Source organism: Nestor notabilis, unplaced genomic scaffold (genome assembly GCF_000696875.1).
Source record: "Nestor notabilis isolate BGI_N333 unplaced genomic scaffold, ASM69687v1 scaffold3194, whole genome shotgun sequence".
Lineage (NCBI taxonomy): Eukaryota > Metazoa > Chordata > Aves > Psittaciformes > Psittacidae > Nestor > Nestor notabilis.
The window spans coordinates 16,991-35,504 of record NW_009924063.1 but is presented as its reverse complement, the minus strand read 5'-3'; the positions used below and the strand labels follow the sequence as shown (position 1 = coordinate 35,504).

Sequence of the window (18,514 nt, the reverse complement as noted above, 5' to 3'; positions counted from 1 at the left end):
GCAGGAATGAGTCCCCTGTGTGTATACACTGACACATTTATTAGACCTCTTCAGTGAAGTATGACATTTCATGCTACTTCTATGCACAAAGTATGAAGCAAAATAAGGATCTGAAGACACTCAGAAGATAAATTTAAGTGATTATAAACATCTTCAAAATGTTTTATAGAACACACCTGCAGCTCCCCAAATGAAGACAGCAACCCTGCACCGTATGCCTTGAGTGAGTCACCTTCCTTGCATAGTCCAAACTCCACTGTAAACCAATAAACCTAAAAAGAAAATAGACAGAAGCATACGATTCCTTGATCAAAGAATAGGTGCACATCATTAATTTGATTACATTTGGAGTTTGCATTTTTTCAAACGTTGCCATATGTCATATATCAACTGTATAAATTCAGTAAATGTCCCCACAGACAGAAATTCTTCTTCTGAAGGGGCGCAGTGCTAGACTCAGTGTGCCTGCAAATCAGTTCCGTTTCCTGACAAACACAGTTGTGTTTTATTGTGCTTACATTTGTCAGCAGAGCACAGACAATGAAACTATAGCAATAAAATTTCATTTTGGCTAGCTGACTGAAGTTTGAACCTTAGTTGACAGAAGTTTGTGTCCTGTTTCACACAGAGGGCATCTAGCTGCAGCAGCAAGAGAGGGAATGGGCAGTTAGTGCAATATTGAAGGAAGATGGTGTGTGGCCTAGCTTGGCTTCTTGGTCTGTCATTTTGAAGGGATACCTGCTCTGGCTCTGAAGAATTATCTTATCTATTAGAAGCAGAAAGATGGTGCAATGTTTTGCCCAGGTGAGTTGGTGCTGGGGACACTAATCTTACAGGTATACCCTTGTTTTTATTAGAAGTTTGCAATGCTGGGTCTCAGTAGTCTCAGAGTAGGATTTAGGTGAGTCACACTGACTGCAGAGGACATTATCTACCTGGCAAGGTGGAAGAGAAGAGACACTTGCAGGTAGAACAGCTACTGAAGCTGCCTCATGAAATTTCCTGTGGGGATGTAGTAACATGTAATCTCTTCTTGCCCAATATGTTTGTGCTGGAGGAAATCTTGTCTGGGTTTCTGCATTTAATCACATCTGTCACTTTGATTAAGGGGTGCCAAAGCCATTTTTCTTTAATACAACTGTTTCAGGGTGGAGTTTTCCAATCATAGACTTCACTCTGTTTCCATCCAGCTCTATGGGAGTTCTATCAGTGACTTCAGCGGCAGCAGAATTAAGACAACACAGGGCACTTTGGAAAATTGAACCCTCATTTATTAAATTACCGTAGCAAGTTTCTCGATGAAATCATCCGGAGCTCCCAGAGATGCCAGTCCAATTTCCTGTAACAATAAACCATTATTCTTCAAGCTGTTTATTACAAACATTCTTCCTGTCTTGTCTTATGTAATTTCTCACATTTTAAATGTTACCATTGCTTACTACCACACACAAATGTTTACAGGACATGTTCCTATCATGCAACATCAATTTTAAACCAGAAATCTCTCCAGAAATGAACAAAGGGTCTTGTCCAAATGTTATTTACAAGGCAGGATCCTTTGTGCCCGATACAAAGCCCATTGAGGCCAAATTAAATTGTCCTCTTGCTTTAACAAGCTTTTGATCAAGTCTATAATGTGCAACTGAGAGAATGATATGGTCAAAAGGAGGTAAATCAATCATACCCACACACCTTAAATACTTCTCTTTGTTCTGATGGACTGTGATTGCAGAAGTTTTCCTGGAGTCTTGAATGAGTTATTTTTGCTGAATAATGGAGCATGATTTGAATGAGCTTATTCATACCTTGGGAGCTAATGCAGACTTTCCTAGGACATATAGCTGGATTCAGAAGACAGCCACACAAGACTCTATATAACCAAGTTCCTTTCTTGGTTTGTCCCAGTGAGGACTTGGAGTGCCCCACACACACTCCCAAGACCATGGGAGCAGACATCACCATGTCAAACCCTAGTAAGCCAAGATGCAGAAGGATTTCTCTTGAAGGGAACCCAAGTTCTGAGAAAGGGCAGAACCTGAGGGCAATCCTGAGTGCTTACTAACTACATCAAGTCAACTTTTATCTTGTCAGCAGGAAGCCCTTCCTTCCTTCCTTCCTTTGCTCCTTCCCTCGCTCCATCCCTCACTCCTTTCCTCCTTCCCTCACTCTCCCTCTTTCCTCCCTTTTCTTTTTTCTCATCTTTATTTTTCCTTCTTTCCTTTTTTCCTCCTTCTCTGTATCTTTTCATATTTTCTGGTAAGATGCAGCCAAAAGTTTACTCCTTCACCGAGGTTTGGCTTCTTTTCCAGAAATGTTAACACTACCAAAGAGAAAACTCCCCTCCAGCCTTCTCCCAAGCTTGCAGCTGAGACAGTTACTCACTTTAATCAGCCTCCTCTGTGGCTTCAATAGAAAACAAAAAAACCCTCCACTTTCCCTAACATTTAGACTGCATGGTGGGGAAATAATTCATCTGATGCATGAGCCATTTAACTTTGCTCAGCAGGATCAACATCTACAGAAGGGTTTTTAGATGATAGCTTTGCAAAAGGTTTGCCTGCAAAAAAACAATTCACGTAAGACACACGTTTGGAGTTGGAGTGAATGAGTTCATGTAAGTGATTTGTATCGAGACTTCAAGCAATAAGTAAATTGGCCTCAGCCACTCTTAAACAGTATGCTTAAAGGTGAATCCACCCCAACACTCATACCTCTTGGCTCATCGTCTGAATTACCAAGTCCCTGGTGTGTTCAATTATATAAATAATATAACCACTGAGAAACTTACCTGCGAAAACTGAGCAAAACTGGGATCAGCAAAAAGAGGCACATGTCCTAGCAGCTCATGACAAATATCACTGCAGGAAAACATGACATCTGAATAACTTTAAATTAGAAAAAGTCCAGCAATGCTGGATGAATGCCCTAGCATCAGCAGATAATCAAGAGTGCTGTGCATTTGCTCCTAACAGCAAATAATGCTCAAGAATCATGTCCCAAAATTATTATTGTGATGGAAAAGCTTGCACACTCCAAGGTTTTCAGTAATTCTATCGTCATGCATCCCTCAGAGGAAGGCTGATATATTATTTGTTTGTGCTTATGGAAGAAAACCATCCATTCAACTGCCTGCTCAGCTCAGGAAAGCCAAGAAAGAAAACAATCCACCAAAGAGAAAATGGACTTTTCAGTCTCAAAGGACAAGAAACCTCTTTAGATTAAGTTCAGGCTATTAGGACAATTCACCATGGTGTCAACATCTACATCAAGAGCTCAAGTCCAGTCCCTGTTCAGGACCACAGCCTCCCACTAAAAGACAGGAACTTGCTCTTCCTTAGATAGGACTATTTTCATCACAAGTGGCAGCTTAACAAGCATGTTTGGGGAAGAACTCACCTAAAGACTGCTAGATTTTTCAAAGAGAGAGAGTGATTTGGGAAGAGGGAAAGGGGAGAGGAGTAAGATGCTCTCAGGAGGGCCAGGACTTTGGAAGACATTTCAGCATGGCTTTGTGCAGGATGAGAATGGGGTAAGCAGAAGTAGGGAAAACAAATCAGAAAAATGAGGGATAGAAAAATGGAGAGGGAAAGGAGGTTGTGGGAAGAAGCAGGAAGCAAGGAAAAGATAAGGCAGGGGAGGAAGAATTGTGACAACATGAAGCAGAGGAAGAAAACTGTTTTGAAAACGGCACGTGGAAAAGGACAATGGACAGGGACAGATAGAAACATTATGGCATAAAACTGAAAAAGAGAAGGGATCAATAGTCTGGTCTTCCTTTATGTTGCTGCCAGAAGCTTGCATGCAACATGTTGAGTCATTCCTGCACTAGATTTCACACCACTATTTGGGTGCTAATAGCTAAGCTAAATGCCTTTGTACACTGCTCTCTCTCACATCCCAGACACCACACAAGCATGCTTTCAGTAGCAAAACTGTCTCATGCATCCCATGAGAACTTGCAGAAGAGGATGAAGCTTGTTAAAAAGACTAGAAATCTTCCAAAAAATGTTTTCAGAAGAGAGCAGCCACTTGGCTGCTCTCCATTAACTCTGTTCCCAAGAGTGCTCCAGAGTCCCACATGGTTATTATCAGTTGGGCTGACCCTGCTTTTAGCTTGCTGCAAATTTACACACTTTCTGTGCCAAAATACTTACGGCTCTGGTGTGTACATAGGTTTGGATGCATGGCGAATATACTGTGTAGAGTGGAATACTCGGAATGCCAGCCCAGCCAAGAAATCCCTAGAGGACAGCAAGCCTGCAACAGGACGCAGGCGAAATCCAGTGCAGGCTGAAGGGACAAAAGAATGGTGTCGTGTTTGATTTATCCTTATGCAGACTCCTCACAGTGGAAAAAGTTTGATAATTGTTTTGTTTGCTCTCCTTATGTTAAACAGAGTTTAATTGTGAAAAAGCAGGGAATTTTCTACCCATGTATACAACCATCACAGTATCTGAGTACCTGTACCATTGTTCCCCTGGAAGGTTTAGAGAGGCACATGGGGTACACAGGCTAAGTGATGTGCCAAACACCATGGGGAGCCTGTGATAAAGCAGGGATCACTTTTCCATCTCTGGAAGCACCATACCACGGACAGCTGAGGCCTTTCGTTTGCTTTGGTATTTTTTAATATGCTGCAAACTTACTCTGCAAGAATTTTGAAACATCTTCAAGCTGGGGAATGTTGTCCTCCCGGTAGCCACAGTACTTCTCCAGCAGCGGGAACACGTGATTGTGTTCATAACAAGCATGAGTTGGATAGAGATTCTTCAGCTCCCTGAAGACGGTGCCCCAAGTTTTTCTTTCTTCTTCTGTGTAGGTTACTTGAGGAATAGGCTGGCCACTGGAAAGAAAATGGATATACTCCATAAAAGCAACAGAGAAAATGTCCTGTGTCACCAGCATCATACTCAAGACCATCACATGGACTGGCCAGAAGCTGTTAGTGCAGGAGGGGAGATGCTTTTGGTCTGACACGCAGGTGTAAAAGGAGCTTCACTTGCCCCTAGGCACAGGCTGGGAAGGTCTTTAATGACCTCAGCTGAGATACTGGCCTTTAGACAACTCCTTGCGTTATTGTGGTGAAAACAAGTAAGTGCTTATTTGTCTTAGAAAGATGTTCTTCTATGTATATTTACTGGCTGCTAGTTTCAGTTTATTTGCATTTCCAGATATGAAGCAGCTGTTGTACTTCTTGCTCTAATACACATTACATTAATTGTTTTGGTTACAACAGGGAAACCATCAACTCCAAAAAACTGTTTCTTGGAGGGGCAGAGAAATTCTGATCAGTGCTTTATGCTGTAACAGATGCAGACTCCAGCCACATTGACTTTTTACAATTATAATGAGTAATTTTGAGTCAAATCCTACCCTCAGGCCTCCATGTGCTTAGTTCATGTTGAAGCTAGCAGGAATTAGACAATCACAAGCAATGTATTTTGGCCTCCCATGAATAGCCAACTCCTTTGCAATAATGGTAGGGCCATAGGTGAATCCAGCAGCTTTGAAAAATCAAAGGGTTTTAAGTAACTTAATAGGGTTAACATCACTGCTGGAATAATGCTGGAGCTTTCCAAGCCCCAGAGACCCATTGTTAAACTCTTGATGACACCCCACTATCTCCCACTCCCTCTTCTTTTCCTTGATCCGCAGGGCAGCTCCTCTGGAGCACCGTCGTTTTCTGTCTCTCTGTATCAGCCCTCCTTGATCTGTGGAGCTTTAAACATCATGTTGAATTATGAAGATTGCTGGGGATTGTTGTTCTATAGCACTCCTAAGTAATCCTCAACCACCTTCCAGGGTTACAGGGGGAAGCTATGGCTTAGAAACCTTTCAAATTTCCATTAAAATATTTCAAGGGTCAACAGGGCTGGAAGCAATGGAAGGCAGAGGGAAAAGGCAAGCTAAAAGCAAAGAAAAGAAAAGTCAGGGAAATTAAGCATTCCATAAAACCAGCAGGTAAATGTATCAAGAAAGAAAGCAAAAGAGCAAAGGCAGAGTAGAGAGGCAAACAGCAGGAGAAAAGAGGACAAAATAGGTAAAAAGAAGGGGGGCACAGAAGAGGGTAAAATTGATGGTGGGAAGAAGAGTTCAAGACAAGCAACCACAGACCCACCTCACTTTTCTAGATGGGTAGCACCTTCACAAGCTAAGCACATTTGCCTTTTCAGATACTTCCTACAAAGCCTGATATCTTTGGATGTCTCTTTTCTCCTGCCCAGTTCTCTTGCATCTCTGTCCTTCCATGCTGCAGACACCTCCTTGTCCTCTCCCCCCCACAGTAGATCCTAAAAGGAATGTCTGTCAGGTGTAGCACCCAGAGCAAAGACATCACAAATCCAGCTAGGCCTTCATGAATCAACACCCAAAGTCACAGAAAACACATGCCTTCTTTCCACAAGTCCCAGAAGCTCAGATGCATGACACCCTACTTACTGCTCTGTTACTGAAAGACCTAATTGGAAAATCCAATTATTTCACATAAAAGGTGCTTTTGGGACATAGGTCCAGGTCTGTATAGGCTCTGTTACCAATATGTCAGAGTATCTGGCTAACAGACTAAATATTAATTAGTTATATCTTGTAAGATAATGGTTTCATCTGAATAAGATGGTTTCTGTTTTGATTTTCAGGGGGAGGGGAATAACATTAGTTTTGTTTTATTTCTATGTAGGATTTGGTGAAAGCATGCAAACAAGAGACCAGAATTTGCTATCCATTATGCAGGAAAGGTGTATCTTCTGTGGGACACCTATAAACGGGCATTAAATCCATCTACATCTGGCCATAAAGTCTTACCCAAATTTTCTGGTTTTAAGCTGGGCTCCTGACTTTTTTCACCTGACTTTTTTTCACTTTCCATCAATCGGTCCAATTTGGCCTCTCATTTTGCGATTAGATTATTAGCTCTTTGGCTCAGGGACTGTCTTTTCACCCCAGTCCTGTGAAGAGTGGAGCCCCAAATGTACAACATATGTTAGTTTATCCTTTGCAATCACAATTTTTTCCAGTCCCAGAAAGACACAGGCCTAGTAGTACTGATACAAATGTGTAAGTGACTCTAGGAACAGAATTTTGTCTCCACCAGATCTGATCACTGAAAGCAATCAAGCAAGCCTGTTCTAACTGAATTTATCATTTCCATTTATTTTTCTTGGGAAATGAGAGCCCAAATTGCTGATTGCAGCTGGGTCAGACATGATAAAAGTAGAGTATCAAGTGCTGGATTAGCATCAGAACCATAAGTTATTCATTATTTTAATAGTGTATGCAGCTCCTGCTTTAATGTAAATGATACGCACTCCTCCCCCAGGGTTGATTTAATGGGGAGAATACCAGAAACGGCTTTATTCAAAGCTCAGGTCTTTGTAGTAGCAACAGAGTCTGATGCTCAATTAGACAACAAAGCTGGAGAAGAGGGGTGTTGTGGGGAAGGAAGGGAGGAGATGTTCTCTTCTGAACATGTGCCTGGAACAATTTACTTTTGTTTTACTGCAATTTGGGGATAAATGCATGAACAGGAAGATTTAAACACATGGCAGATTTACAGGAGGTAGCAGCAGAAGGACGCTTGTGGAAAAGTACAGATTGTCAGCACGGTGAGAGCCCTAAAAGAGGGCAGGAGATGTGGCCTTACTTTCTGCCCATGCACGGAGCACTCACTGTTTGTAATTGTAGGCGATATCTGCAAACTCCTTCCTCCGGGCCCGGTACACAGGATCTTTGAACCCCTAAAGAGGAACAGCAATGGTCACTCCCTGCGTAAGTGCAAATGGTAAACTACTTTCCTTTCACTGAGCAGCCTTGTGCATGGATGGTGCAGTCTAAGAAGTGAAGGAGGGTGAGTAGGGAAGCTGCCTCCATCCTGCCCAGCTCTGCTCCTTCCTGGTCTGCAGGGCCACCAAAGCAAACATCCTGCCACAGCCTCCCAGCACCTCTTGCCCCTCAAGTCCTTTCATTTTCTCACTTCTACTTGCAACAAAAGAAGGAAACATAGTCCTTTACAGTGCCAACAAGGTGCTCCCCTGGGAGCAGTACACTGAATTAATGTCACTCAAATAACCACGTCCTTCTGGTTTCTCAGTAAGATTGTTGCAGTTCCTGGCACAGCTGGGCTGACCTAGAGGAGCAGAGTTAGACATCTCCAGTTAGATGACACTCATCAACTCAATCATACTTCTTCAGCAGATTTTCAGCATGAACCGCACTTAAAGGTGCTCGTTTCCAAACTCTTATAAGACCAGAGGCACTTTGCAAGCCAAAAAAGCCCTATTTGCACTACAAATTCAACCATCTGAAGGGATTTAATTACTACAGAAAAATGACTAATAGACCTTGTGGTTGGGAGCTTGACCTTTTCAGCTAATTACCAATAAAACCAGGGATGAGAAATATAATTTCTAAATCTTCATCTAAGATAACCATTCCCTTATCCCAGTGTGCCTGCTATTTAGACTAAAAGTTCCACACGGCTAGGAGTGCCTTCACCAGCTAAGGTGGAGAAACATCCTTCCAAGCTGGACACACTTCTGCAGGGCAAATAGCAGCAACTTACTGGGCACTGCAGCAGTTCCTGCATGCATCTCTTTGTGGTATACGGCACAGCTGGACTGAATGACCACGAAGCTACAACCATGTACAGGAGGCAGCTAGAGTGGAGATCTAAAAGTGTGAGTCAAGAAGGGGCAGCCAGTGGCCTAAAAAATGTGCTGTCCGAGATTAGCCTGGCATAGAGGTATTTGTGATTAAATCCCACATCACTTAACCATTAAAATCACAGGCTCCTTTAATTTCTACTTTAGGCAGTCTATGTACTGTCACACCTATTTTCCCCAGCAGCTGTGTTTTCTTTTTAAGGCATAAGCTACTCACTAACTAATTCTAGGAACTGGAGCAGAGATGCTTCATTCTTTTTAATATCTTTTTTGTTTTGTTTTGTTTCTTTTTTTAAATACAATCCTGGTCTATTCCCGCATGACACACAAGGGGGCCATTGACTCAGTGTATCTCCTTTCATTCTGCCTTTCATATGACCACGCTGAACATCATGAATCATTGTACATGATACATAACACATCTCGAATTAAGCAATAGGTAGTGAATGACTAATCACCCCATCTCAATTAAACTAATAGCTGCAATTTTTGTTGCACTGCATGTAATTTATTTATAATCACCCCATCTCAATTAAACTAATAGCAGCAATTTCTGTTGCACTGCATGGAACTCAGTGTGTTTTGACAAAAGAAAATAAGTTGTTGTTTGCTTGGAGAGGGAATAGAGGCAGAAAGTATTCTTGCATCTGGAAGAGCTGAAAAAACACTATTTTATTTTTATCAGCTGGACCAATGAACCAAACTTTCTGACCCTACCATTTAAACCACAAACTTTTTGAAACAAGGACCTTTTCTTTTGTTGTGCCTCATGGTACAAGAATCATGTCAGATTGAACAACCACATAAGTAGGTATTAAGCTCAATCATGTGTATATGTAATTAAGGATTAAATAAACCAGTCGTCTTATCTCTGGGCTCTGATATGGTGCTTCTAAAGTTTTTGTTACTAGTGATTCAGAGAATAAGTCTAAAGTCACCATGTCAGAGCCACATGGGAAAACTAGAGGTGTCCTTGTGGTGGCCCTGTGCTCTGGTGACAGCTATAATTTTTAAGGTCTGGTATTTGTCCAAATTAAAGCAACCTTTGATCTGATTTACTTCATAACCAGGGATTGGGCTGATTCTAACAAGAAAGGTAACCAACGTGGTACCCTTCTTGTCCTGTATCATGTGAGACTTAGTCTATTAGGTCTGTCTGAAAGCAGAGCATGTGTAAATGAGAGAAACATCTGTCCCAATAACTAGAAGCATGTTAAAAACATAAAGCTTTTTTTTCTTACAGGATGATCAGCATCCAATTCTGCTCCATAGCTTAGGATCTGATTGGCAAACCTGTCCAGCTCTTGGATGCTTCTTGGGAACCATGGCACTGCAAAACAGAAAAGAAAATGAGAGTGGTATGCTTCTTCATTACTTGGTTTGGGCCTGCTTCCTGATCTTTCCTTCTTTTCATAGTAAATTTAAAGAAACATATGCAAAGGGCTAAATTCTTTGGCCAGCAATGGTCTTTCGCTATAGCAGAAAGCAAGAGCAAACCCTGCAAGTTGTCTTGAATTTGTGGTTGTTTTGGACTGTTGGAAGAATACAGAGCATCAGGAATGTCTAGCTCTTGGCACAGATCTGGCTTGTAATGTTTATGGTTTTCTGTTTATTATTCTGGTTTCTTGGCTTACCAAAATGTAGGAATTTTTCCAGGGTGTGCTTCCTTTCACAGTAGCTGGAATCAGCCATTTTAAAGGAATAGCAAGAAACCCCACAATAAGAAGGATACAGGATTATTTGACCCTCCAAAAATCTTTTTCTAAGACCTACTTGGTGGCTTCACTTAAGCTAGGATGCTGAAATAAAATGATAAATGGCACCCTAATACCTCAGACTGGCATTGTATTACTGTAGTCATTATACAATAATGCATTCATTTAATTGACATTTTGGGTCTGGTTTTCTATTGCCTTGTAACTCACATAGTATACACACTGCCTAGGGCACATTCAGGATATGAAATGAGACCACACTGAGTATACAGCATGCAATGCTCATGTGGCATTCCCCTTACAGAAGGACATAAGGTGGAGATCAAGGAAAAATCACAGAACTTCCCAGATGTGATGCGTTCAGACAGGGAAAAGTGGAAGGCAAGTGTCTTCATGGCAATTGCACTACGAGAAGGGGTTCTTTATAGCTCATGAGGTACATGGGGCAGCCATCCTAGGTCAGGTCTCCTTCCTGGCACTAACACCACCACCTAAGGATATACCCCATTTTCAGGGTGTGCAGTCGTGTCCCATATGGTCTCTGCACTGAGTAAAAGTCAGCAACACAGGCTTCAAGGTTAATACTACACATAAGTGTGCTGGTCCAAGCCCAAGGGCTTTCAGCAGTCTATCAGTAATATGTTTGGACATATTACTGTGACTTTCTTGCACAGATGGATGTCACTTGCTCAGTCAATGCTTGGAAAACAGCTCATTGCCCTGTGTGGCCCTCTGCTTAGAGCAGTGCCACTCAGCCATACCTCCCCATTTGATTGTGGGGGTTGTATCAAGTGAACCTGATCCCCAGCCAGCAGCTGCTGCATGAGTTCCCTGCAGTGCCCTGCTGATGGGGCTCATCCCAGACCTGATGGACCACCTACAGGATAAGAGGATCACTGTCTCCAGGACTATTCAGCCTTGCTTTATGCTGAGCCTAACAACGGGGAAGGCACTTGTGGCACTGGGCTTCTGCGAGGCACCTGCACAGAGGGGTCAGAGCAACAACAGCACATTTGCAGGGCATACTTTGGGCGGCCACAGCTCAGCCCCACACAGAGTGCCCACCTTCTACTGTCCTACCACTGGCCCAGCTCCATCCAACGCCTCCCCTCGGAGCCCTCAGTTTGTTTCAGGCAGGGCAGGGAGGGCAGGCATCTGGTTGCTGCCAGCTTGGAGAGGTCAACAAAGACCGAGCCCGGCTGCTCGGTAGTGTTACTGCCCAGCAGAAGTGGGGTTTGGTCCCTTCTTCCCGAGCAGCACACCCGTCCTCTTTGCCCTAAAGGACAGTCCTGAACGAGCCACTAGATGGCAGCAGCAGCCCCAGGAAGAGCTTCCCAAAATGACTTTTTTTGCGGGGTTTCTCCAGAAATACTCTCTCACCTTGCTGTTAGCATCCTTCCGGCACCTCCAACCCCTTGAGTTAAACTAGTCAGAGTAGAAAAAGGTGTCTTTGAGTCCTAGAGAGGGGTGATGGGCGAGCACACCAAGCCATCCTGCCCCAATTTTCTATATGGGCAGCCGGACACCGGGTTTATCCCCTAGCTCTGCCTCTGAGCTTTGTGTGATGGGGGGGGAACTGCTTCACTGTTTAGTACTTCAGACTCACCAGGATCAGCTCGGGGTGAGGCACACTGATAAATTTTGGATTAGGCACTGGCAAAAAAAACTGCCTGGCAGCCTCACAGCAAAGGATTTGTCAGTGTTAGACTGAATAACCACTATCTTCAGGGACATGCCATGACCAGAAGGGTCCAGGCTATGCAGACAAATCAATGGGGGCTGAAGTCTGACATGGATTTCAGCAGTGATGTCTCTGGGGTTTCTCTGCCCTGAATCAGAAAGGTGCAGGTTGGGACTCAACGTGGATCTTTTGCCTAGCCGTGGTGTGCAGGAGGCTGTCCCCAGCCCTCCCAGCAACTATTTAAAAGATCAAATCAAATTACCCCCTGGGTGAATCTATCCCATATTTTGTTTGCAACATCCTCCTCCAGCCCATTCGCCAGACTTGCTGTCTGTCTGCACGGCCATTAATGAATTGCCAGGGCAAGCTGTTGCAACACTGGGCCTCTGTGAAGGTCTGAGGAGCAAACGTGGGTTGATAGTAATAAATATTGATTTGTCTGTAAGAGAAACAGCAGCATTTATGGGATCGTGCTGGACACCCAAGTGGTGACCAAATTACCATGGGGTCAAATGCTTAGCAGAATGCTAATAAGCCATTTATATAAGAGGCAGCAAAGCAGGGGCAGCGAGGACTTCTGCAGAACTCCTCCATTCGGACCATTGTGAGGAGGGTCAAAGACAGGTCTATGCAATTTATAACAGTTCGAGGCCCAGGTTTAGTCCTTTCTTAAACAGTCCCAAATGCTTTGGCCAGCCTCAGGGTCTAGCAAACAAGGCCCCTACAGACCATCAGCTCCCAGCCTGTCTCAGAAATGCAATAAATTGTCTGCATTTCCCTAATGCTGCAACAGGATAATATTTAATTCTTTTTATTCATGGGCTCCAAGGGGACTGCAGATACCCAGCTTGTTTCCAAAAACAGCCATGAAGAGTCACACTGTTTTCACAACAAGTCTTTTCATCTCTAAAAAGGCTTCTGGCCCAGTGACTGCTAGCCCATCTCATCTGAAGCTCTAAAAGTACCTTTGGATTTAGGGCATTTTGCTGGCCTGCTGTCAGTTAAAATGACACTATTGATCCAAATCTGGTATTTGTAACCATTTGAGTGTAATTTAATTGAGACAAGACCCTAAAAGCAGTTGAAGGACCAAAAAAAAAAAAAAAAGACATTCATTTATCCCTTGCCCAATAAAGCACATACACACACTTTTAAAACTGAACTATACTGAAGAGGAAGCATATAGAAATTTCCTCTGACTGTCCACAAAGCAGTGCCTCAAGAATGGCACCATGTTCTTCCTACAGGAGACTGAGAAAAATAGGTTTGGGTTTGGTGGGATTTTTTCCTCAAATCGTGAGCTTGAGCAAAACTAATCCTTTGCAAGGAAGGGCTGAGACTATCTTTAGACAGCAGTGAAAGAACTGGTCCCATGGGAGCCTGGACTGCTTCCAGGAGAGAACCTTCATAACTTTTACCTGTCCGCTGAGAGGGGTGTGATAATATCCCCATAAAACGTATTTCTGAGCTTTTTCTCCCTGAGGATATATTGCTCTCATTCTGCGTTTTAGGAATAAAATTTCACAGAGCATATTGTGGATTATGACCAGATTTGGAAGATACATTTGAAAGGCAGGATGACCAAAAAGGCACCACAAGGCATGTTACTTGTTAATGCCATCCCTGATAAAGGACAGCATCTTACCACACTTCCTACAGCTTGGGCTGCTCCAGTCTCACTCTGCCCTTGCAGAGCTGTCTCAGCCCAGAATGTGCCACCCACAGTTCATCCCCTAAGCATGGCTTGTTTGACCTTTCAAAATATGGCTCTTTGGGGATTTCAGTTTGACTGGACCCTTACTACTCTTGGCAGAAGTTGAAATTGGGAAAAAAAAAAAAGAAAAAGAAAAAGGGAAAGGGCAAAAAGAAATATCAATCTTCCTCTTTTTCCTTGGCAATAAATTGCTCCCACTTTATACTATTTCTGAATTACTGAAACTAACAAACAAACACAAGTTATCCTCTCAAACAGAAAGGGATCAAGTCCCTTTCTGCCACACTGAAAGGATAATCTAGCTCAAAAACCCTTGATAAGCACAGTAACATGCAGTGAAATCCTAATACTACAACTGATCACAGGAGTTTTGACTTCTGTGAGGTAGGAATTTCACTCACAAGCCTTTCTTGGCCTATGTTTACAGCTGTGTCTCTATTCAACTCTAGCCTATGCTTATATACAACTTTATTATTTAATAAGGTTTATTATTAACTTCTTAATAATAATTAGAAAAATAAAAATACTGGCAAGCTCTGCTAGGCCCTGTAACTTTCTTCTGGAAATAAAAGAGTCCCCAAAAAAGAACCGCTTTGATTTGACACGATCATAAATCATCTAATCAACCTTTTGTCCCTTTGTCTCATGAATGGAGAGAACTGACTCCAAAGAGCCTTCTTCTTTTTCATCTTCAAATGTAACGTCATGGGTAGGACACAAAGGAAACGGTAAAAGGATTACCAGCACTGATCTCAAGAAGGTATTAATGTCCTTTCATGTTGTTCTTAGGAAGGAAGAGGAAGATGCAGACCTAAAGTATTTAAAGTCTGAAATCCTATTAAAATCACATCTGTTATCTGAAAAGGCATTTAAGCATGTCTCAGACTGGGTGCTGGGTAGCCACCACTGTACCAAGCAGCTTCAAATCCAGCAAATCTCTGAAAATTCGGAGTATGGTTTGCAAAATCTTTCCTATCTCCCTCCAAAGTCAGAATTACAACTGACCTCCCTGGGATTTCTTACAGGAATGAGAAGTTATTCTTGCTTCCACCAAGTGGGTTGCAGAGACTCACTACAGCAGGATTGAGGGGCATTCACAAGCCCAGGAAGTGGAGAGGCAGATGGATGGTGTGAGGGATAGCGGTGAGCAGGGTGGGCAGTCACCCATGGGACTTTTCCTCCCTCCTCTCATATCAGCCCAGAGGTACAAGGATCCCACAAGGATGAGGCTGCAACAGCCACAGCCAGGGTCCATGAGGCCAAATTGGAAAGTAAATCCAGGTGTTCAAAGGGGCGTGCCAGCCCCAGGGAGCACAGGAGGGTAATCCCTCCCTCTGCCTCATGAGGATGCCACCATTCCCTACCAGGCCTTGCACACGATTGGGCTCTTGTTGGCTCTGCTACATGACAAAGTTTGTGCCAGAGTGGTTTGTGAGGTCTCAGAGATATTTGGCAAGGGGGAGGGCACTGCGACAGCACTTTACAGCACTTCTAGATGGCAAAGTCTAACTGGGTTCACGGGGTCTGTGTATCACTTTAAAGTTAATATATAGCTTCTTTTCACCTGAGTGCTGTCTGCAAGAAGTGTTCAAGACATGGCAGCCCCCCAGCTGGGTCGCGTAATGCACAGTCATTGTAAATGTCTCCAGGACACCCTCTTGGTGACCTTCCTGGAAGACTCCAGGGATCCATCCTTCCTTAGGAAGGTGAAAGGCAGTCTTCAATAGGTAACATTTTTCCGCAAAATGGCACTGTAGAGGTTTGACTCTACTGGGTACTGAACAGACACATATTTATTTTGGGGATGGCGAAGGAGGTAAAAGGGGGCATATCGAGGCCGGGATTTCTCAGGGGAATTGATCTATGACCTACAAGCCAAGTCCACGCAGGCAGCTACAGATTTTGCTGGAACTGTTTGCCCTTTTAAACTGTGATTGAGTTTATGTGGGTTTTTTTAATCAGGACAGACAGTAACTAGACAGATGTAGTGCATCCCACATAGACAACCTTGTTTTCTCTCTTCTTCTAGGTTCTCATGCGTACAGAGAGGTTAAGAAAAGGTGAAAGTGTGCAAGCCCTGCAGTGACTTTCAGTGCTTAGTGGTCCAAAGGCTATGGGATGATAGTCAGAGATTCAGGGAACACGTCATTGGGCTTGATAAGCTAACCTATCTGGATTAAACATGGTGGTATGGATCACACCTGCACCCCGTTATTCCTTCACATTACAGATATGAATCAAGAACAAAAGTTGCCACCCTGCATGACTTACCCAAAGCTGTGTATATAAGTACTGCCTAATTTAAAACAGGGCAGAGATTGGGAGCCGAAAATAGATGTACCTACAACTTCCTGCACCATTGCTTAGGGATTTACAAGTTGAGCCCTTAGCCTGTAATTCAAATAATCCTTTGATGCCTGTTAACTTCTGCAGGTAGTGTAGCAAGCTATGACAACAAGGCTGTCTTTAAGAGACTGCGAGTGCTGTCAACCAACCAGACAGATGACAACATAACATCGTAACACCAGTTCCCAGGAGACCTAGGCAGAAGCATGGCAAAAGATGAAGCCTGGCAGTTTAAACTGAGATAAAATCTCCAAATGAAGAATCTTACAACATAGGCAAAATAGACAGAGGAAGGGAAATACAGCCATACAGATCCTTTGCTACAGGAAAAAGAAGTCATTTAAGTATGTGATGTAAATATTCCTTGACAATATTATCCTTGTCAGTGTATCCTTACCAGTGTCCTTCTTCTTTGTTCGTGAAAGCTCATGGACTGTTGCTCCAATATCATTTCTCAAGGACTTGATGATCTTGTCCAGTGCTGGGACATTCTTGCCTTCCAAGTTAATGAAGAATTCATACTCATCTTTGTTGAGCCGGGAAGGTCGGGACTCAATGTGGGTCAGGTTTATTCCTTTTTCCTATAAGAAACAGAGATTCTGGTCCCACACAGCTTGGGGGATGAAATATGACATAAAGACTAGCTAAAATTCATGTGTCAGACAACAGCTCCTACTATACAATCCAAACAACTCAAAAGTAGAGACTTGCCTATGGTGGCCATTGAACTGAAGACTTTCACAACAGGGAGGGAGACAAGAAGGAAGAATGAGAAGGATGCAGTATTCACCTTGTGCAGAGCACTAACATAAAGATTATGCATGACATAAACCTTTGAAAAAGGTGGAAGCAGGATACAAGTTGTAAACAGGCTTTGTATTGTAAATGGTGGCTCCAGTACTACAAGTACATAATGGAAGCTTGTCTGTGTGGACAAGAACATTTCCCCAGTATCAACTTGGGAAGTAGGCGTTCCACCTGAAGAGAACCCTCTCATGAGAAAATGAATGCTGTATTTATAAGCATCTTGAAAGGAGGTTGGAAAAGCAAGCAGCTGGGCACCCTGTGAGGTAAGCTTCTGCCAAGCCACTGCACAGTCACCTGCAAAGCCACCTGCATGGTTTCCAGGGCTGTGAGCAGGTGCTGGGCAGAGATCCAATTGGAAACACGGATCCGCATGAAAAAGGCAGCCAAGGGTTTTGCAAATAAAAACACTGGTGTTTTAAACCACAGAATCACAGAGCTGTTGAGGTTGGATGGAGCCTCTGGAGATCATCTAACAGTCTGCTCAGGCAGGGTCTGCTAGGGCAGAGTGCTCAGGACTATGTACAGTTGAGTTTTGAGTATTTGTACAGATGGAGACTCCACAACCTCAGTGGAGAACTGGTCCAGAGTCTGACCACTCTCACAGTAAAGAAGTCTTTTCTTTAGCACAGAAATTCAAATTCTGTCCCGCCAAATACCTTCCCTGACTAGCAGGGAAGCTCTGAAGAAAGGGATCATAGTCTTGCTGACTACAGCCAGTGGCTACCCAACCACAGACATGACACCATGTCAATGTGTAAGGCAACAAGTAGCCAAAAATCCTATTTTTCCAGTCACATAAACACAACTCCAGGAAAATCAACCTCAGTTTAGCTGAACTCAAATGTTTTCCTGAGCACTGTAATGTGAATATGAAAATAGAGCTTTCTTCTCTTTTTTTGAGAAAAACCTTTTAAGCACATTTTGGTTGGTGCTGACTTTACCACCTGACCTTCTTGTCAGGCTCACACTGGAATGGTGGCCACAGCACACCATGACCAGGTCTGGGCTTCTGTCCCTTGGGAGGAATAGACAAACCCCTGCAGGAAGTTTTGGATTGAGGATCAACCAGAGAGGAGTCAGAGGAGCTGAGACACAGTGCTCAGCAGCCCTGGAGCAGCTTTTGTTTTGCTGCTTTCAGGCTTAAGACCCCAAACTACGTGGGGTGAAATGATGGCCCTGTTGATGTCAGTGTCAAACCCCCTGCTGCAGTGGGGTCAGAATTTAATCCATGAAGAAATGCTGTGAGGATCTACTTGTGACCTACAGGGAAGAAAGAGGGAAGCTTTTTTAGTGTGCCTCCCTCCAGTCTGAGCTTCTCAAGCCCTTTAAGGTTTTCTTTGCTCCTCTCAGTGCTTGCACAGCGCAGGGGGGCATCTGGCCATCAGCAGCAAAGACCTCATTCACTCCACCACAAAAGGCAGTTTATTACTTGGTAGGAAACAGCATGCATGTCATTCCTCTGTTTCCTGAGTGTCGCACGCTACAGATGTACTTAAATTGTTTGGCTAGATACCAACACAATAAGTTGAAAAGGTCAAAAGCGCATTTGCCAACTGCTGCTCTTGAGAGATGCTGTCCTCAAGGGGCCGTCTGG

The 18,514-nt window shown here is 43.4% G+C and overlaps 1 protein-coding gene across 1 annotated transcript in view; it reads right to left on the bottom strand.

The window, feature by feature from the left end:
* The window catches only part of PAH (phenylalanine hydroxylase), a 36,171-nt gene that overhangs the window by 4,134 nt on the left and 13,523 nt on the right, over window positions 1-18,514 (bottom strand). The window contains exons 3-10 of the mRNA XM_010012443.1: window positions 16,511-16,694; window positions 9,899-9,987; window positions 7,666-7,733; window positions 4,647-4,843; window positions 4,155-4,290; window positions 2,789-2,858; window positions 1,283-1,339; window positions 177-272 (exon numbers count right to left, since the gene is read on the bottom strand). Of these exons, the coding sequence (XP_010010745.1) occupies window positions 177-272; window positions 1,283-1,339; window positions 2,789-2,858; window positions 4,155-4,290; window positions 4,647-4,843; window positions 7,666-7,733; window positions 9,899-9,987; window positions 16,511-16,694 (897 nt within the window). The remainder of the gene's footprint in view (window positions 1-176; window positions 273-1,282; window positions 1,340-2,788; window positions 2,859-4,154; window positions 4,291-4,646; window positions 4,844-7,665; window positions 7,734-9,898; window positions 9,988-16,510; window positions 16,695-18,514) is intronic.